General features: G+C 36.0%; 1 protein-coding gene across 1 annotated transcript; it reads right to left on the bottom strand.

Annotated features, from left to right (window-relative positions):
• Nucleotides 1-3,149: 3,149 nt before the first annotated feature.
• Nucleotides 3,150-21,772, bottom strand: LOC132110773 (rab11 family-interacting protein 2-like). The gene is made up of 6 exons (XM_059517706.1): nucleotides 21,523-21,772; nucleotides 18,494-19,105; nucleotides 13,581-13,984; nucleotides 12,426-12,756; nucleotides 9,741-9,825; nucleotides 3,150-4,103 (listed from the first exon to the last, which is right to left on the bottom strand). The coding sequence occupies exons 2-6, from the start codon at nucleotides 18,844-18,846 to the stop codon at nucleotides 3,873-3,875; spliced, it is 1,404 nt and encodes a 467-aa protein (XP_059373689.1). The 5' UTR covers nucleotides 18,847-19,105; nucleotides 21,523-21,772; the 3' UTR covers nucleotides 3,150-3,872.
• Nucleotides 21,773-21,977: the final 205 nt, after the last annotated feature.

Raw genomic sequence — 21,977 nt, 5'->3', positions numbered from 1 at the left:
ACAGGAGATTTATTGAAATGGGCTGTACCGTCATTCTCACCCTTTTATATGGTAGTCACATAGACAAATAGACTCAGATCTCTCTTCTACACTCATTCATGCCACATGCCAAGAATGCAAAGACAGACATATTACTTCTTGATAAATAATCACTACAACTACGTAAAATGTTCAACCACCCTACAGGAAAGTGTCACGTTGATAAAAGTCCTCATAATAACTAGGATTTTAAAATACCGTAAGCAAATTTAGAGGGTAAAATTCTATATTCTAAGTAGTGTTATTTACACACTATTGGAAATTCAAGTTTTGGAGGAAAAGCAGTATTTTAAAGGAAGAAGTGTCTGAGTAGAATGTAGTTTACAAGAATGGAAACCCATATGATACAGAACACTGAAAAACTGGTACAAACATACAGTATATATATGATATGATTTTGCAGCACCAGATATTAATGTAGAAGACACCAAATTGTTTTTTTTTTGTGTGTGTGTGTGTGTGTGTGTTGATACTGATGCTTTCATGTGTTTTCATTTTACTCTTACCCTGCTACTATCCTTCATAAAGGGAAAAAAAAAATCCCATTCTGATTTATTGAGTCTCAATGAAGCTATATGAATTGATCCAAACCCTCTACGGGGGAAATAGCAGGATAATAGCAGCATACAAACATAATCACTGTAATACATTTAGAATTAAACGGCTATAAAAATCTAAATAAACAACAACAAAAAGTTGAAAATCAAAGATCAACAGCCAAGCAAGAAGTAAAAAAAAAAAAAAAAAAAAAAAAAAAAAAAAGATGGGGAAAGAAATAGGTAGTTAAACATTTGGAGCATTAATAAAACAATTGTAAAAAAAAAAAAAAAAAGAAAGAAAATGTACTCATTAAAAATTATATGCCTTCTTAATAATCAACCATTGCCAATCATTATTAATATTAGTGAAAGCAAACAATGTATCATCATCATTTTAGCTACTGTACATGTACTGTAAAAAGTGATCAAAGAAGTGCTAGTTAATATTTACACAGGGTGATCAACACTGTTTGTGATTACAGACATTTCTGATTGGTACATTCAGCGTATCACACAGAATTGCTCTTGATAGAGATGCATAGCAGTTCCAGATCAATGAGACAAAACAGACAGAAGTGCTCCACTAAATACAATCAATGTCACTGAAACAATTTTGAAACTTATTTGATCGAAAGCTCTTAGAGAAAATTAAAATACATAGAAGTCCTGACATAAGACAACAGAGAGAGAGAGAAAGAGAGAGAGAGAGAGAGAAATAAAATATAGCTAACTATATGTACTATAGCTACCTTTACTTTTCATCGTATAATTTTTCTGAAACATTTTTGGCCAGTGACAAATACAATGCAGAAAATCATTAAGAAATAGCATGCTCTCTGCGTAAATAACGTGAGCCTGGCGTACAACATTTGTAAATGATTTGTAAGTAAATGCTTTAACACATGTATCCATATTACAAAGGTTACAAAAATTTAGCATGTAAACAGAACTATAATGGAAAAACTATCTTCTGCCTGCTTGCACAAAACTTAATGGTCTCATTTTTAGAAAAAAAATGAAGCATGTAACTAGGGTTCTATTAATGTCAGCACTGTGTAACACTGTACATGGCACTGAATGATTTTAACGTGAAGAGTCAATTACACACATGTAAACTTCTCCAAATACATGAAATGTAAGTAAATAAAACTTTAAATAAACAAAACATTAATAATTTACAGCTACAATACATCACTTGCTCATTGTGATATTATTAATATTTCCAGCATTATAGAAATATTATACGAGACTTCCTTTCCAGCACAGTGTTTTACCATGTTGTTCAGACAAACTACTTCTGGGAAGCTTTCTGCAGAGCTATATACAAAAAGAACATATATACTATCTTAAAAAATATCAAAAAGGGGTATTATGGCCTAAAGAATTGCCCTGTGTCAGTTTTGTTCTTCAAATAAAGGGGTGACATATTAAAATGGGTTATTTTACAGACTAGTACAATCATTCTAGTTTTCTCAAATGTACATTTTTAAGTATGCGGTTGCCACATGCACCACTGCTGCACAGTATTTCACTACACAGATGCTCCAGTGTAACAGCCAAAAAGTGCAAAATATATGCTCTGTTACCTAGAATGATAGCCAATATCATTTTCTCACCAGATATGTACTAGAGATGACACAAGATGAGAAAAATCACAGTAAGCACTAAGACGTGTCCTACAAGAAGAGCATTGGGAAAGCAGTACAATGTCAGAGTACTGCATTGAAACTATAAAGCAATCTGTAAACCATTGTTCTTCAGTTAGTTTTTGTCGATATTTTGTTGCACAAAGCATACTATACATTGTAATGAATTAATCAAAAATGTTTCATAAGGCATCCAGACATGCCAAATTAATCCATAATTTGCTGTGGTTTTACATAAGTACGGGCTAGATTTGCTCTGGTAAAATTAGAAATTAAAAACGGGGCCATTTACTACTTCTGTGCTTGACTGACTAACCGACTAGCTTAAGTTTAATCAAAACCATCAACACTTTGGTGTAGTCAACTGTAGGCAGTCCACAGATTTCGACAGTTCTGCGGTATACTGAAGACATTCAGCATCAGTACATTCCAGTTCAACTGAATGACATTCAGAATTAAGTCTTTGGAGACTGGATGCTCTTTTCTACACTTCTGCCGTCACTGTATATAACAGAGGCAGGTTGATCGTTAAACACTGTTATTCACAAACACATTTTGCTCATTGCAATCAAGCTCAAATAAATATTAGTAGTGTAATTCTGTACCAGTGTATTATTTTATAGATTTATGATTTGGAAAAAGTACCAAAAGGTTCCAGTACCTACATTTTGTAACTAATTTATCAATATGGCACCAGATACATGTCAATATCATTCATGAGTCTGATCACTCTTCATTTTCAGTGTAAACACCCTCATGAGCAATAGGAGAGTTACCCTGTCAAACCCAACATGCCTTTCCAGTAAACCAATACGCTCCGGTGCTAAAACATCCAGTAAACAATCACGTCTGTGTCCTGTGGTACCATCAATCCAAGGTTTTTCCTTGCTTCACCACACACTTATACATGTACATCATGTTTGTCCACTTTGTGATGCAGTCAAGGCCTAAAGGGTATAGAGTCGGACTTGTAAACCGAAGGTTGCGGGTTCGAGTCTCAGGTGGATTGTAGGTGGGGAGAGTGAATGTACAGCTCAAAACCACGACTGAGGTGAGACCCTTGAGCAAGGCAACAAACCCCCAACTGCTCCCTGGGCGCCACAGCACACCACATGTCACTTCACTTTCACTTCCAATTGATCTGGTACAGCTTTTGAATTCAGTCACAGCAAATTGAAGGCCTCATATGGACAATCCATCCCAGTGAGCATCGCAAAACACAGTGAGAGTATTAAGAGCTCAATTCTGTTATACTGACTGAATCCAAAGAAAAAGTCTATTTAAACACAGTTATTTTCGGTAAAAACATAACATTGGTCTCTTCGCGCAAGAGCAATGCTCTAAACTATGAATGGCTGCTTGAGAATATCTTCTAAAAAGTATTGGACAACAGCTCCAAAGATTATTTAAAAAAAAATAAAAATAAAGGAAAAATCTAATGGGGGGTTTGGCATCACCACATTTACTGCCCATCTTTCTTCACAATATATTCGGTTGTTCTTTAAAAACTTAAAAGAATCTTTATGGCATGAAACCTGTTTGTGTCTGAACATATATTCTTGTGTTCTGTCAGAACCAACATTCCAGTGTCCTTTTACAAGCAATATATATTTTGCCAGAAAACTTAATGCCATGCTTTTGGGATCCTTTACTTCTTTGAGATCTTCCCAGCTCTTCTCTTGGGCTCATATGGCGTTCTCAGGATGCTGGGTGTCTCTTCCATTACCCTGACCAGCAGGTTATCAATGTAGTCCTCCAGCTCCCGAATATGAGCATCTTTCTTTCTTACCACCTCTTTCTGCTTGATGAGATCTTGCACAACTTCCTCAAAGGAGAGATTGCTGTAGGCCGCCATATTCACCTGCAGATGTTCAGACTCCTACAGGTGAGGAAGAATACATGACAAATGTTATTAAATATCTACTTTTTATTGTCCATAACATGCAGGGAATTAAACAAATAAACTGTGCTTTTTGAACAATAATTTGCTACTTACAATTTCCAATACGAAAAATGCTCATTAAAATACTGTTCAATGTGTATGTGGATAAGCAATAATGTTACATACAGTAGTACCTGGATTAATATCTTTGGGACACCAAAGTAAATTTTATAGGGGGAAAATATTTTAGGAGCCAAAATTGAAATAAACATGTTATTTAATGCTGCCTTCAGAGCTCACTTGATAAATATGCTTTTATAAAAGGTATTGCTCTAAACACTCAAGCATCAGTTCTCTCAAGAAGAGCGATTATGTGTTGACGTGAGAAGTGTCTGCGTCTGACTTCACAATGATATTCAGGAAACAGGCAATTTAGGAACATTTGCTCATCTGATATCAAGTGTTTGACAAATACACACTTCTTGCTGCCAAGGTGAAAACAAGCACTAAATGCGGTCAGTTGATATCATCTCTTGGAGAGCTTATCCATTTCATTGGTGACAAAATATGAGTGGATGATTCTCAGTCATGCCTAATTAGTAATTAAGGATGCTTATTTAAAAAAAAAAAAAATGCTACCAAAAATCAACATCAACAGGACACAGACCTGAAATTCATCTAATTACCAAACATCTGTGTTTAAGGAAATTAAATTTAAGACAAAGGAAGTCATTATAATAAATACAATCAAGGCATTAAATAAAGTTTAACAGGGACTAAAACCTTTAAACAACATCAGTGTGATTACTCCAGCTGTGAATAGTGATTAGGGCTTATACTATTCACTAAATAATTAATGGAAGAGATGCATACATACATACATATATATACATGAATACACTTGTTATACACTTGTTAAAGAAAATAATATTGGCAAGAACAAGCATCAGCACTTTTAACCTGAAGCTTTGGTCTGAGCTGCTTCTGGGTTTGAACTTGATCCACCATATCGGACAGCTGTTTATACATGTGACACTTTGACTATGATTATCCTCCTTAGATTACGATAATGAAAACAAAACATTCCTTCTCTTTTTCCACTGAGGAAACAGCGGAGCAAATTTGACTCCATAAAACTGTCATTCTAGAAACTAAAGCAAAAATATAATGGCCATAAAAAAGTATTTAGTTGAAAAGCATTTAAAGTATAAAAGTACAGTTAAAAAGGTACACCTTCCAAGAAAAAAAAATGCTGAATGAGGCCATCATTAAAAATATTTTGGTTTGCAGTAACAGTAATTTAAAAAAGAAAAAAGGGTCGGTAGGTCGGTCTATATATTATATCGTGACATCATTGACTGGGTCTTCAACCCGTGCCTTCGGGCGCATAATTGCAAACCTCATTTTGATGCAGGCTATATAGACCACAAACAAATTAAAATCTTTGTCAAAACATGTTTATTGCATGAATTTCAGGTGAGAAGAAAAAAAATGAGGTACTGTTATACTGTTTTACTTGCATCCAATGCTAGGTATCAATGCAACCTACAAATGAGAGACTGTTTACTTTGCTTTCTTGGGTTGTCACTTTTGTGAAAAAAAATCCTGTTTGATTTGAGTGACAAGTGTTCATTGAATCGATTTTGCATGTCTAAATAAGTTTTATACGGCAAATAACACCAAATATAGGTAAAATAAGGAAGCTGCCTTATGAGCCCCGGTACTTCACAGTCCGTGTTCCATTCCATCTCGCCGCACGCACAGCCATGTCTACACAAATTTCAAAGGCGGACGAGCTCGAAACGTAGTATCTGCTGTCTCATCTTTCACCTCGTGTACGCGCACCGTCCGCACGGTCTCAAAAAATTGGACTCGCGTCTTGCACAAGAGAGCCGCATGTTTAGAAAGACATGTAAAATTAATGTATTTAATTTAATTTTCTAAATATAAATATAATTAATATTATTTTATTGCTTTTGCATTAGTAGTTTGAAGAGTAAAAAAAAAATTGGTCGGTCTTAACGCAAATTTACAATCGGCAAGTCGGTCGGACTAAAAGCAAAAACAAAAACAAAAAATTGAGTCGGTCCTAAATTGACAGGGATACGACAAACAAGAATATTTTTAAGGATGGCCTGAATCTAGTTTAAAAAAAAGATATATTGTTCAAAAATACATTTGGATGATTTTTGGTTTCTGGTAGTGGAATATTTTCCCAGTCAATGTGATGAACTACACCTGCACTGTAAAAAAAATGTAATGAGCTAACTACTTAAAAAATTAAGTTAACAATATTACAAATATTATTTTTGAGTAGTTTTTCAGGCTTGGTTTTTTTAATGGAATCTACCTGAATAAATCATGTGAAATCTCCTAAATTAATCTATGACACAATAAATTTAATATACAGTAATTAGGGAAATGTCCTCATTTATTTAAAGTTGATTCTCAAAAGTCTGTGATTGAGTGAGGTCTGTTTGTATTTTGTTATTTTATACATTTACAAGACTGTATACAGCCAAACAGCTCAAGTAGGAAAATACTTGAGAAATAGTGGAAAGTACTGCACTAGCCCTAGCAAAGCTACTGCTTATTAAACAAGGCTGAATGCCTTAAAGAAATATCCATAACCATAAGCTGTACTCTTCTGCACAGTGGTAACGATTGCACTGTGCAATGGAAACCTCAATGTAACAGAAACTCTTACAAATGTCAAACATAACTGAACATTAAATATTAGATGCTTCCCTTCACTCAAAAACAAAGTAGCATTTAATTTCAAAATTTACTCTCCATATCCAGCCATATGCAAATCATGCTGGGAACTAACAATCACCTAAAAATTAAACTCCAAAATTGAGCTAATTCTCTTAAAATAAATAGGAAGCCTTCTTTGCTTAACTATTTTAGTTTAATCAGTTCCCCAATTCAAGCACCAAAACTGCTTAAGTCTCCTTAAAAAAAATGAGGAAAACACATCTCTCGGTTTTATTAGTAAAAAGTGAAATCCACACATTATTTTTAATTATCACCTTAATTTTTAAAAATGAAAATTAGAAGACCCATGATTCATTTTTTACAGTGTGTATTGAACTTGAAGGGAATGGACTTCATATAGTACAGTATAGCATACAGTCGTGGCCAAAGGTTTGAGAATTACATAAATATTGGAAATTGGAAAAGTTGCTGCTTAAGTTTTTCTAATAGCAATTTGCATATACTCCAGAATGTTATGAAGAGTGATCAGATGAATTGCATAGTCTTTCTTTGCCATGAAAACTAACTTAATTCACAAAAAAACCTTTCCACTGCATTTCATTGCTGTCATTAAAGGACCTGCTGAGATCATTTCAGTAATCAGCTTGTTAACTCAGGTGAGAATGTTGACGAGCACAAGGCTGGAGATCATTATGTCAGGCTGATTGGGTTAGAATGGCAGACTTGACATGTTAAAAGGAGGGTGATGCTTGAAATCATTGTTTTTCCATTGTTAACCATGGTGACCTGCAAAGAAACGCGTGCAGCCATCATTGCGTTGCATAAAAATGGCTTCACAGGCAAGGATATTGTGGCTACTAAGATTGCACCTAAATCAACAATTTATAGGATCATCAAGAACTTCAAGGAAAGAGGTTCAATTCTTGTAAAGAAGGCTTCAGGGCGTCCAAGAAAGTCCAGCAAGCGCCAGGATCGTCTCCTAAAGAGGATTCAGCTGCGGGATCGTAGTGCCACCAGTGCAGAGCTTGCTCAGGAATGGCAGCAGGCAGGTGTGAGCGCATTTCTGCCCAAAAACACAGCCATGAATAAAGAATGGTACCAAAACAACCTCCAACAGCAACTTCTTCCAACAATCCAACAACAGTTTGGTGAAGAACAATGCATTTTCCAGCACGATGGAGCACTGTGCCATAAGGCAAAAGTGATAACTAAGTGGCTCGGGGACCAGAATGTTGAAATTTTGGGTCCATGGCCTGGAAACTCCCCAGATCTTAATCCCATTGAGAACTTGTGGTCAATCCTCAAGAGACGGGTGGACAATCAAAAACCCACTAATTCTGACAAACTCCAAGAAGTGATTATGAAAGAATGGGTTGCTATCAGTCAGGATTTGGCCCAGAAGTTGATTGAAGGCATGCCCAGTCGAATTGCAGAGGTCCTGAAAAAGAAGGGCCAACACTGCAAATACTTACTCTTTGCATAAATGTCATGTAATTGTCGTTAAAAGCCTTTGAAACGTATGAAGTGCTTGTAATTATATTTCAGTACATCACAGAAACTACTGAAACAAAGATCTAAAAGCAGTTTAGCAGCAAACTTTTTGAAAACTAATATTTTTGTAATTCTCAAAACTTTTGGCCACGACTGTACAGTAAGAAAGTTATTTTCCTTAAACAGGAAAGTAACGTTCTTAGAATTGACAGACATTTGACACTGAGAGGTCAAGTAAATACTTACAGTGGATCTAAAGATTTATAATTACTCATAACTAGTTATAATTGATTATTCATATTTCCCCTTTGAGCTGAATCGCAACAGTGTGTTTGTTGAGTTGAGTGTTTGGTAGTGCTGGTCAACATACAACGCAAGCCAAAACACACTAGAAAATTTAGAGAAAGAGATGCTGCATGAATAGAAAAACCACCAAGGCACAAGCTAGCGGGGGCAGGAAAAGAGCTCAGGAAATGACCATGAACTGGCAAGCAGCTGATGAGCAGATTTAGGCAATCAGGAGTGTGGGAGAGATAAGACTTCCACTTGGCATTCTTCAGTTGTCTCATTATGGGCACTAATGAGGGCTTTTGCATTGAAAATCTAAAACTCCAAGTCCTTTGAAATGCCTCGGCCGGCTCTCCCCCCCCCCCCCCCTCCTTTAATTAAGGCCTTAGAGTGCCAGAGACACTATTTCATGGATGCAGTGTTAACACAACCTTCAAAATGGGTGAGGAAAGCCATTTTCAGCAACCCGTCTTCAGTTTCAACATCACTTCAGTGGCTATTCTCACACAGCAGGCAAGCAAATGTTGAGATACTCCGCAATGGACACAATGACGATCACAATCAGCATAAATATGACAACGTGAGAGAGAGCCGCTTTCCACGTTTAACGCTGACCGTGGTTTGACCTGTAGTGTAAAATTAGCCCAGTGACAAATTGTGTATTATTAATGATTAGATTTCCAATTATTGAGTGAGAGAACATACGGTCCAAGATGGCTCGCTAACGAAATGGAAGCGCACTAATAGCATCACACTACTTCAAATTACATGCAGATCAAAGACGATGACCACCCATTTCAGCTGTTAATTAGATGAACGGCCCTCCAAGCGGAGCGCCACAAGAGATACTCAGTCAGAGATCAGCAACAATGACTTCCACGTATAATAGGGCTGCAATAAATCACCAATTAAAACTTTGGGCAAGTTTTGAAAACTTACAAGAAATATGGTCAAAATTTGTCTGGACAGTGACTATGTGAAAATACACACTTGTTAAGCAATGAATAGAAATGGAAAAATATATTCTTACATCTTGCTTGGTCACATGTAAGTCAGGTTTATACGTTATATATTTTACAAAATAGTGTAAAATAGAAAAGACATACAGTGTACACTACTTCTTTTGAATGAACTTACATTTCGCATGCCGTGCTTCTTTTCGGGAGAGGTTCTAAATCTCTGTGTAAGATCCTCATTGCTAGTGGGATTTCTCATGTTGTCACTGTTAGACAGGAAAAAAAAAAGGCAAACCGGTTACTTCAATAAATACATAAAATGGACTTTCATCTTACAGGAAACCCCTTCATTTAACATGCAAATCAGTTTAAAATTAATGAAATCTTGATCGACAACAAGCACTACTATCATGAAACACATCACAACCTTTAATGCACCTGCTACCTGCCTGCAAAAGTTCTTTTTGAGTTGACTTTTAGCTATCTGACTGAGGGTCAGGAAATGGTTTTACACCCCCTCACACGCAAACAGCAAGTCTACATATCATTTCTCAACAATTGGTCACTGACCACAACAAAGGCATTGCAGCCAGTTACGGCACTCAGTCAGTGGGCGGTGTGACCAAAATTGTTTATCACAGTATGAGCAATTGTATACCCCAGTAACGGTATATTTATATAATTAAAAAATTTGTGGTGGAAAGTTTTTGAAGGAAGTCTGTTATGCTCAACAAGGCTGAATTTATTTGATCAAAAACCCAGTAAAAACTGTAATATTGTCAAACATTTCTACAATTTAAAATAACTATTTTCTATTTCAATATAATTTAAAATGTAATTTATTCCTGTGATGGTAAAGCTGAGTTTTCAGCATCATTACTCCAGTCTTTAGTGTCACATGATCCTTCACAAATCATTCTAACATGCTGATTTTCTGCTCAAGAAACCTCTCTTATTATTAGCAACTTTAAAAACACTTGTGCTGCTCAATAGTTTTGTGGAAACTGTGATACATTTGATACATCAGGACTAGTTGATAAGTATTAAAAACAGCATTTGTTTAAAATAGACATGCTTTGCATTTTAGCATTGTAAAAGTCTTATATGTGTCTTGCCTATTATAATTTCTTTCTGAAAAACAAAAAACAAAACATACTTTTGAATACTTGTGTATCTTATATGCAATGTAATTATGTCTATTAGACAATCTAGTGGCATAAATATATTTATGAAATTAACGTTTTTATAAAAAAAAGTTAGCTACACTGACAATGCTTATCTGCAACACTTATCTGCAACAGTATCCAATATTGTTATTTATATAGATAGAAAGATAGTTTGATGTTGAATTTGTCTTGTTTATTATAACAGGAAATTGGGAAATTCAACCAGCTGACACATTTCTTCCACCCATACCACACCCAAACACCACTGCAACTTGCAAGAAAATATACTGACTTTATGCTTACATGGGCTTACCGTTATGAGTAGTGGTTAAATCATTTAATGACAAAACATTTTGAATGGATGGGATCCATTAAGTATGCTTGTTATCAATAGTCAGTTTATGTATAATGTAGTGTTGTCACGGTACCAAAATTTCAGTATTCGGTACCGATACCAGTGAAAATCCACGGTTCTCGGTACCAATTTCAGTACCAAAGCAAAACACAAAAATATGCTAATTTAAAAAAAAATTACTTTAGCACTAAAAATAAAACCAATGCCATTCTTTATACTTATTTACAATTGTGTTTAAATTAAGTTATATAATTATGAAAAACAGTAAACAAGTTTCACCCAAATTTAATTTGTCTTTTAATTTATGAAATTTAAACACATTTTATTTTTGGTAAATAAAGGGGATTTGCTATTAAAAATAAAACATGGAAGAAATATTGTGATTTATTTCTTTAAAAAAAATTAAGTTTTATAAATTTTTTCAACAGTAGTAGCAGTATCACATACATTTTACTAAATGATAGTAATATTTCTAGTACAATGCCTTTATGTAAAAATTAACTTTCTAACTGCCATTCATTAATTCACACGGAGACGCGCAGAACACGGATTCATATTTCAAACAACTTTTGCGGCGTAACATTTATAGATATTGGTCCATATGGAGATTTGATTTGATTAATTTATGCTAACTTTTACACATTCCATGACTGTCCATATTAAAATGTAAGTTTCATTTTCATGAATGGATTTTGAGATTCCGTCCTCGTTTTCTGCTTCGCGGAAATCATAGCGCTGAACCGGGTTTGAACGGGACCTCGGTACTACCGGTACTTAAAGAAATATGGTACTGTCACATTTAAATTTTTTTAGTACTGACTTGGTACCGAAGTACCGGGTCTTTTGACAACACTAGTATAATGATGCAAAGATCACATAGATCTTTAAAAACTAGACAACCTTAAGCAGGCTTGTTAAATGTATTTTTAGCTAACTTGTGACCCCTGGAAGACCTTTGATCTGAGATGAGAGAGTGTTTCTGGAGAGGATGAAGGGACTGGTAAGCTACGGGCAGATGAATTGTTAATTGAATGGTCCATCTCTCATTCAGATCTCATCTCATTGAGCCTAATGACATTGATAAGGTCTTCCTAATGACAGATTTCTCTGACAAACATCAAGTGCTCAACTGTCTTCATCTAACTCTACTACTGACAAAAGAGCAGAGGTTGGAAATGACAAGCAGAAGTAACAGAAGACACATTCCTCAGTAATAATTTTAAAAGAATGAATAATAGTATTAAAATAAATATTTTTTCAAATATATTATTTCAACTGTAATGAAAGCTTAAACTAGCTGTAACATATAAAAGGCAACAACAAAACGGCTAAAAGCTAGTCTTACCTGGATCTGTGGTGTGATACGAAAGGGTTGGTTTCACTTGTAAAGGGGTTTGGAGATCGCAGGTCTCCAGAGCTTCCTATTCGCATTCCAGCGGCCGTTTTCTTTCCTTCTTTCTTCCCAGTCACTCTGCCCAGAAGACCCACTTTCTCCTTCTTCTCTCTCTTCTCTGCCCCCCACAGCATGCCCTGATCTCCCTCGAAGGGATTGCGGTTGCGAGGGAGAGTGGCGTATTTCTGGGGCATGTTGTCTCCGATGTCGGAAAAGGGGTCAGATGGAACATCGCTGGTTGGGCAACCATATCCATCGCTCTGAGAGTGTCTGTGATATGCAGCTGTGGATGAGAAGGACAGAACATTTTCTTTAGTGCTTTTCCACAGAGTGCTACAGGGATGATGTATTTTTGTAGGCCAAACCCAGAGACGATTAAGCATTTTCCTGCTTCCGGTTCCATCGTCCTGAAGTCAATGAGATTTGGTTGCCTGAAATACTGTTTGTGTTTGACACAAGCTCAAGATTTTTTTCACATTTTATTCTACATCATAAAATACATCAATAATAACCTCTAAGATTTTATTTTTCTAACTCACTGAATGGGACTAAAGAGGTTGCTGCAGATATTAAACGTCATCTCTCAAACAGTTAAACCCATCTGCTCGCTAGTCAGCTTTTTAAGCCTTGTTGTGTTTATAATCACCTGCTTGAAAACTATTCTAACTCAAAGTTTCAGGGAATATTTATTTTATTTTTTTTAAATAAAGACAGACAATGTTGTCGGAAGCTTAATGGTGGTGACACTGAATGCATGTGACTGGTAAAGTTTGTTTATAGCTTATGTTTTTACTTCTGGCTTTTTTGGTTAATTTGTGAAGATCATCAAGATAATAAAAATATTTGGTCACAGTGTTTATTTTTTAGCAATAATCCAAAAACCAGGGGAAAAAATCCTAGAGGGGCTTTAATCCAGAGAACCAGGGTGATGCTAACTTCCAGGTTGGCCTATAAAATCTATGTCATCACTGCAGCACTATATACTGAACATTACTTAACGCTGCTAAAACCACACAATTAAAAACATTAAAGACTAAATGATAGTACTATACTGAGCACTTTTCTACAGTGAACTACTTAAACAAAGCATGTACTGTAGGTCCTCACCTTTCTCTTCAATAGAATTAATGGAGTCGAGTTTGGGCCTGAAGTGAGTTCCTATCAGATCAGACATGGAGTGAGCAGCAGAAAGTTTCTGCGTCCCAGTGAGCAGCGAGCGTTTTGGTTTGGGTTCAGGTGCAGCCTGAGGGTGCGGGTGCTGGTCTGGCAGAAAATCAGTCTCATTCTGTCCTGAGCGGGGAAGGATGGCGGAAGATGTGTCTGAAAAGGCACCGTCATGCTTGCGACCCTTCATCCTTTCCTTGAGCTTGGAGAACGGCGATCTGGGTTTGTCTCGCATAGACAAATCAAACATGCTGGCCGTCATGTTGTTCCGCATGAACTGGATGCTAACTTGAATCTTGCCTCGGTCTTTCCTCTTCTTACCTGGCCGAGAGTCTAGCGTGTACCAGCTGACAAGAAAGAGACAGGAAGTATAAGACATATAGCAAACATAAAACTGTCAGAAATTCAGAAAGACAGGTATAACAGTAAAAAAATCATACACAACTGAATTGATAAGAGTAGATATGCTTAATGCCACTTTGAAGGATTGAGATATAATTTATTTTTCAATCAACTTTTTGATTGATTGATTGATTGTTCACATCTTTTGTTGATCACAGAGTTTATTATCTGTAAAAATCCAAAAGTCAGTGTAAAAATCAGTTTTTGTCGAGGGAACCAGGGTGATGCTAACTTACTGTTTTTTAGAAATAAACTAATGGAATGCTTGATATTTTTTATTTTTACATGTTTATTTTTAGATAAATAAGTCAAATAATATTTATAGAAATGTACAATTATTTATTTAGATAACTATTGTTTCCACGGCAAAATGGCAGAAAGCATTTTGAAATGTCCAACAACATTTATATACTAACCAGTTTCCAATTTTCCAGTTAACACAACCTCTGCACAAAGGTCAACTAGTCATCCAAAAACACAGTTAGTCAAGTTTACTAGCTTATCTAGATTTCTGATAATTTGAGTAAAAAAAAAAAACACCTGTTGGAAAAGTTGGTACAAATCAAAGCGTATTTAAATTCCACACACAGCCAATACAGAGCTACACATCTTTTGCGCTGTTGTGTCACAAGCGTGGTTGGCCTCTTAGGTGTTATTAAAAACAGCTAGTGGTACATGCACCAGTAATTTGCAGATGTTCCAGTGTACTTTCACAGCTTGATAAAAACAAACGGGAGAAAACCGCACACTCTTTCACTTCTTCTTTTCTGTGAAACCCCCCTGGTGGTTCTCTCTTTCAGGCTTTGCCGTATGTATAATTCATACAAAAACGACATGGGGGCAAAGTGTTTGTCTGGCCAGAAACCCAATTTCACTTCACACAAGTCTACAGCATAGTCCATTTAGTCCATTTGAAAGCCTTCCCCCTTCCTGAGAATGCATATTATAGTAGGGATAAACATAATTTCCTGGTAACTGCAAAGGTTTAGGCCACATAAAGAATTTGAAGTAATACGCCCCCATCTAGGCCATTCCCGGGCTTCTGTTTATTTAACCTCTTGCTCTTTTTTTCTGCTGGAAGTAATGTGATTGATGCTGTAACTGTGTGAAAAGGAGGTGGCATTTACACAAATCTGGCCTTTGTTCTTTGATGCTCACACCGGTATTTGTAGATTATGAAATGGACCATATTTCAGCAGAGGCACATGAATCTCAAGAGTGGCTGAATATTGATGCTATTGCAATTCAAGACACTTGGAGCATAATCACTAATTTAGAAATGATGGTCATGAACATTTAAGGTATAGTTACAATACTAGACAGGGTTTTTTTTTTTTTTTAATACAGGGCCAAAGATTTTAAGTGAGCGGATGCCATACATCATTTTACACCAGCCAAATGTATGGTGGAAACCCATATTTCCAAAATATATTTTCAATTACAGATTTTTTTTCATTGATGTCAGTCAATATTATCCAATACTGCATATTTATTGTGCCGGTGAATAAAAACCATATATATATACAGTACACACATCTAAAAATAGCAATACAAAAATAAAAATGACAAAACGCATAACAAAATTGCTAAAACTTTTTAATTAAGATGAAAAGGGAAACATAAACAAAAAAAAATCAAAATACTACTGAAAACTAAAATAAACAATAACACATACTGTACTGATTAGCTGTATAATTTAAGTAATTTTCTTATGTCAATTATTGCTATTGTAATAATAATTTTTTATAATAATATAGATTTTTTATTTGCTTATTATTTTAAATGATTATATATATGTTAAGGTGGGAAAGTTCTGTATTTTGTGTTGTTCCTTTAAATAGTATTACAAATAATAAATAAAAAAAAAAAGTAAAAGACTGGTAAATGTAATAATTAGCAAATCTCAATCTCATCTATTTTTCCATACACTTCTATATAAATGTGTGATGTCTAAACTCACTTGTTTGAATTTAAATTGACTGATTTTAGTGTTTTGCAATTTATTAATACTGAATGGTATAAACTTTTGATAATGCCCTCACATGAAAATAATTATTGGCTTATCTGTATGTCTCTGTATGGCACCCATATCCAAATGACAAAGGAAGATTTTGAATTATACATTCAGCACAGTCCATCCAAATGTGCTAAAAAAAAACAAAAAAAAAAACACTTGACGATATACATTAAAACTACTTTATTAAAACCTGATAAACTGAGTTTTTTTTAGTTATTTTTTTGTAAAAATACCAATCAGGCCCTTTCTTGACCTCAGCACTGATTAAAAACTCACAAACGAGACTCCTAGAAATGCAGTTCAACACTTCTGACCTAGACGCAGGTCTTTCATGCAAACACTACTGTAAACACTCCTTCAGTATCGGAACACACTCCCCTCTGGGGTCTTCACAGGCTGCCATCTTGCTGAGTGCTCTTCTTCCATCATGGCACAGCTAGTGAATGGTGATTATGTTTCTTTCCAAGACCATCCACACACTGGGGAGCTTGTAGATCTGAGGGAAGAGGGTTTACCTGGTCTCAGGCCCAGTGAGGGAACTCTGATCTGGGCATGTGGAGAGCCAGACAGCCCCTGTTCTTCACATGGGAGTCAAGGCCAAGATAAATCTTCTTCTGTTTGGAACTGCAATACTCCCACTCTGCGAGGGCCGCTGGGAACCATCGTACAATCAACAAACACAGGTGTGCGATAATTAGGGCCTGTCGTCTCCAATGTCGAAACGGACTCTTGTACCATTGCGTCAGTTGCAAGAACAGAATCAATGGGGGCTGCTTACCCTGAGAGACTTTCCAGGGGATACAATGTTGGTAGAGTGATTTGTGTCACAAGCGTGACATATTTGTCAATGATTAAGCTTGGAGAAAGAGTAAGAATGCATCGATAATAATATTCTAGCAAATACTAATAAGCCCATAACCATTTTCATGCACATTGAAATGGACTATGGATGTAGTATCTGCCTATAACTGATATGGTACCGATATGTGATCCTGGACCACAAAAGTCTTAACTTGCATGGGAATGTTTGTAGCAATATCTAAAAATTATTAATTTTTCTTTTAGCCAAAAATCTTTAGATTATTAAGTAAAGATAATGTTCCATGAAGATATTTTGTAAATTTCCTACCATAATTATATCAAAACTTCATTTTTGATTGGTAATTTGCATTGCTAAGGACTTAATTTGAACAAATTTAAAGGTGATTTTCTTAATATTTTGATTTTTTTTTGCACCCTAAGATTCCAGATTTTCAAATAGTTGTATCTCTGCCAAATATTGTCTGATTCTAATAAACTATACATAAATTGAAAGCTTATTTATTCAGTATTTATTTGTGTATAAATCTCAATTTTGAAAAATTGACACTTAAGGTTTTGTGGCCCAGGGTCACATATATTGTGAATCATTACTACAGTGCAAAACTGACTTACATGCAAATGAAAAGCAAATATCAGTATTCTAAAAACTAAATTTTTGTAACTGAGTTCTGTCACTTGTCACTTTCATTAACATCAGGTATGCAAGACACTGGCTCTGCCTTTTCTAGTTCAGCCAGCCATACTGGTTTCTCTCATAATACTCAAGTAACCTATAGTTTGTACATATCCAAAAAAGCAAACTCAGAAAACTCTTATGAGCAGTCTTGACATTTAGTTACAGAAAGTAGCCTATGTCATATCTGACAATAAAATTAGAGGAAGTCAGAACACAGAAGAACACGAGACACAGTTTCCTTGAAGCAAACATACCTGTTAGTCACCAGGGCCTGACAAACAGAGAGGAAAATATAATAGCAAGCAGGACAATCATCCTCACTAGACCTGTTTATCTACAACAGGATTGTGACTCAAACTGCAAGGAGTCAAAAGGCCTTTATTTGAGTTTCATACCAGAACAAAACTGGCCTGCATGAGATGGCTGCCCTTCTATAGTAATGCACAGCAATAGCATGTTCATAGACTTTTAAAACTCAAACAACAGGTTTTATAAACAAAGACAGGATTACGTCAGAAGATTACTTCAAATGAAACTGCATAACCTATTGTTACAGAAGTTAAAAATAGCCCAGGTCATTACAAAACCTTTATGTTAGAATTTGAATACTATTAACTGACTTGGCTTTAAAATGCTGACAATCCTAAAACACTGGGGTCTGTATGCTGATATGTCATAGTGATGTCTGCTCTTAAATAATCAGAGAGAGAGAGGCCTGTGATTTCAAAAGAATCACAGAAAAGAAAGGATTGCATAAATACAATTTAAACAAGATTTCTCAATTGTAATACCAGAAAGGGGAAGCCATTTAGTGTCAGGTACCTCTTTAAAAGTTGCACTTCTGCTTATTTGAAAAATGCTACATCTGTATAATTTACACAACTTTTGACAGCTCCTTAAAAAAAAAAAAAAAAAGAATTATGTATTTAACTCACTTACTCAGTTTTTCGCCGTTCCTTGTTGTCAAATATTTCATTTAAGTTGATGATTTTTTGGCCCAGAAATTTATCCAATCCAACCAGGGACCTATGCATGACTGTGAAACACAGCTCATAAACCTCTGGATTGCTCTCCATCAGCAGCCCTGGCAGTTCAAATGAAGCCTCTTCTCTCCACACTGGGCTGAGGGTCTTCTCCGCCACCGATGTGGAGTACTTCTCTTTGCCCAGCTGGATAATGGTGTAGGCATCGTTGGTACCATTCTTGCCCTTTGGTTGCAGGTCTGTGGCTTGAAGAACAGTGGCTTGGACATGAGTTGGAAACCACTTCTGTGACTGTTCGCCCAATGACATGATGACTTCAGGTGTAAAATTATGGATTTTGATGTATGGAATGATACGTATATTACTTCAATTTGGCCTTGGCAATTTGTTTAGCTTCTAATCACAGGAAAAGAATAACCAAGAGTCGATAAAAATGTTACGTTATGTTTAAAAGCGTGGGAATAACATATTTGTCATTTCAAAAGCTGTGTCTATTAACAGAGCAGGAAATGATGTTGTAACACTATGCAAACACTCCTCACATTCACCCTGCTCCAACTCAGGTCACCTAAACCAAAGATGAAAAAAAAAATCAGTCTTAGAAAAACAATATTAAAACTTAAATTCATATTACAAATGACCCAGAAATTACAATTGTAACTTAAATCATCAAACTCAAAAAGGTAAAAAATAAAATAGAAGCAAGTTATTTTTTTCTTTCTGACTAGTTTTATTGTGGAGACCAGAAAGTCTGAATGGTTTTTTTTTTTTTTTGGCTACTATACATGGCCAAAAGTTTTTGGCAGTGACAAATTTTGTGTTTTGCAAAGCTTTCTGCTTAAGCTGTTGTGGTGTTTGTTCACATTGCTTCTAGATTATTGATGCATTTTAAATAATTGCTAAAAGCTTCATTGGCCAAAAAAATGAAAGACTTTTTTTATCCAGACACAAAATGACCAGCTAACATTAATTGACTAATCATATCAGCAGCACATGTGAAAGTGTGAATGAGTACTAGTCAGGTGAAATCACTATCATACTAATTAGATTGTAAGAGCAGATGGATTTTTACAAAAGGAGAGAAGAAGTGTCTCCAATCATTGTGTTCTTGTTAGCAATGGTTACCTCCAAAGAAACACATGCAGCCATCATCGCTTTGCATCAGAATGGCTTCACATGCAAGGATATTGCTACAAAAAATATTGCACTTAAAAGAACCATTTACCAGATCATCAAGAACTTCAAAGAGAGGGGTTTGAATGCAGTGAAGTAGTCATCAGGATGTCCCAGAGTGTCCAGCAAGCGCCAGGACTCCTGAGGAGTCCGCCACAGAACCATGTCTCCACCAGTGCAGAGCTTGCTCAGGAATGGCAGCAGGTTTGTGTGAGAGCATCTGCACGCACAGTGAGGCCAAAATATTTGGACAATGGCCTGGTGTCAAAAAGAGCGGCAAAGAAGCCACTTCTCTCCAAGAAAAACATCAAGGCTAGACTGAAATTCTGCAAGAAGTACCGCAAAAAAAAAGGACCGCAGAAGACTGGTGCAAAGTTATTTTCTCTGATGAAGCTCCCTTCCGACTATATGGGACATCTGGAAAATCGATTGTTTGGAGAAGAAAAGGTGAACGCTACCATGAGTCCTGTGACGTGCCAACAGAGCAGCATCCTGAGACCATTCATGTGTGGGGTTGCTTTTCAACCAAGGGAGCAGGCGCTCTCATAATTCTGCCTAAAAACACTGCCATACATAAAGAATGGTATCAAAATGTCCTGCAAAAGCGACCTCGTCCAATGATCCATGAGCAATTTGGTGATTCCTGCATAATGGAGCACCATGTCACAAAGCAAGAGTGATAAAGAAGTGGCTTAAAGATCATTACATTCGACATTTTGGATCCGTGGCCAGGCAACTTCCCAGATATCAATCCCATAGAGAACCTGAGGTCAGTCCTCAAAAGGCTAGTGGACAAGGTCACAAATTGTGATCCATTCTGAAAACTTATGAGGCAAGAATGGATCGCCATCAGTCAGGATTTGGCCCAGAAGCTAATATCCAGCATGAGTGAATTGAAGAGGTTATGAAGAACAAGGGTCAACACTGTAAATACTGACTCATTCGTTCATATATACCTGATTTATTTATTTTTGACATAAAAGCCTTAAACTTATGATATACTTATCATTGTTTCTCAGTATACTATAGAAACGTGTGGAAAAAATAAAAATCTACAAATAATGAAGCTGCAAACTTTGCAAAACACAAAATTTGTCACTGCCAAAACTTTTTGCCATGACCGTATATCTAAAACTTATATCATTCACATATATCGATTGAAATTTAAAGTGGTTTAACAAGTATATTAAACAGCGTAAATTCATGTCAAATACATATAATGCTGTTGTTACAGCCGACACTACTGGGCTATAACTGGAAAAAACGCCCATGGATTTATTATGGTAATCAAACTGTCCAAAATATTAACTATGTTCCATTACCCTAATTTAATTTTAAAATGTTTAATTCAATATGGTAAACCCACAGAAAACCTTGTCATTCAAAAAAGAAAATTAACTATGTAACTTAGCTTAATGCAGATAAAAAAGGTGCGAGGTTTATACTGTCTATCAAATTATAAATGTGTGCATCAAATAAGAGAACCGGGTGTTAAAATAGATACCAGCTCTGTCATTTAACAGTAAATGTATAATCGAGACCAGAACATTTTAATTATTATATCATTTATTTCCATTATATTTACGGTATTTTTAATTGATTGCTCTGTTCTGTTAATCCTTTATATTTCAAAACAGACACAACTCTTACCTCAGGAGGGAGATCATGTCTTAAAGTCACCCAGTGCTTAAAAAAAAGAAACCTACGCGGTCTCCCCTTATTTAATCCAGTTAGAAACACCACTGTTAGGTTTATTACCCCCAGTTACTGCTGCTGTCAAACAGTCATCCAGCAAAAGGCTCTGATATTTACCTCTGAAGCATCTTTCTCGAACACAGCTAGCGACGCCACTGCATGAGGGATGACCGCTTATGCCAATCGGTATCAATTATCTGCATCTGTGGTGGATGAAAATGAATAAACTGCTGTAAAAGACACTAATGCATCTTAACCAAATGTGTGGTATTCCAAATCAGCCGTGCACTCCACTTCCTAGTTCCTCATTTCCGCCGATGTGGTGACGGGTCGAAGTGCAAACTCCTCCTCTGTTGCCGTGGAAACTCAGGATTTGATCGGCGCGCGCCTGGCGCTGTTCCTGGGATTCGAATGACTGCGAGGCTTATGAGAGTTTGCGTGCTTCGTTTCCCTTGTGCTTCGTTTCCCTTCTGTTGTTAATTTTGTCGAGGAAAGAAACGGGAGAGGAATAAACAGCTTGTTTGTAAATCATTGTAATGCTAATTAGAATAATTAAAAATGGGTCAAATGAA

This window comes from Carassius carassius, chromosome 30 (assembly GCF_963082965.1).
Source record: "Carassius carassius chromosome 30, fCarCar2.1, whole genome shotgun sequence".
In the NCBI taxonomy this organism is placed as follows: domain Eukaryota; kingdom Metazoa; phylum Chordata; class Actinopteri; order Cypriniformes; family Cyprinidae; genus Carassius; species Carassius carassius.
This window is presented reverse-complemented; position numbering and strand designations above follow the sequence as displayed.

Excerpts from the sequence above, each read along its gene's own strand:
- LOC132110773 (XM_059517706.1), bottom strand. The coding sequence starts at position 18,846 with ATGTCATTGGGCGAACAGTCACAGAAGTGGTTTCCAACTCATGTCCAA. Across the intron at positions 13,985-18,493 it reads AAGGAACGGCGAAAAACTGA|CTGGTACACGCTAGACTCTC; the intron begins GTAAGTGAGTTA and ends CTTTCTTGTCAG. Across the intron at positions 12,757-13,580 it reads TAATTCTATTGAAGAGAAAG|CTGCATATCACAGACACTCT; the intron begins GTGAGGACCTAC and ends TCTCATCCACAG.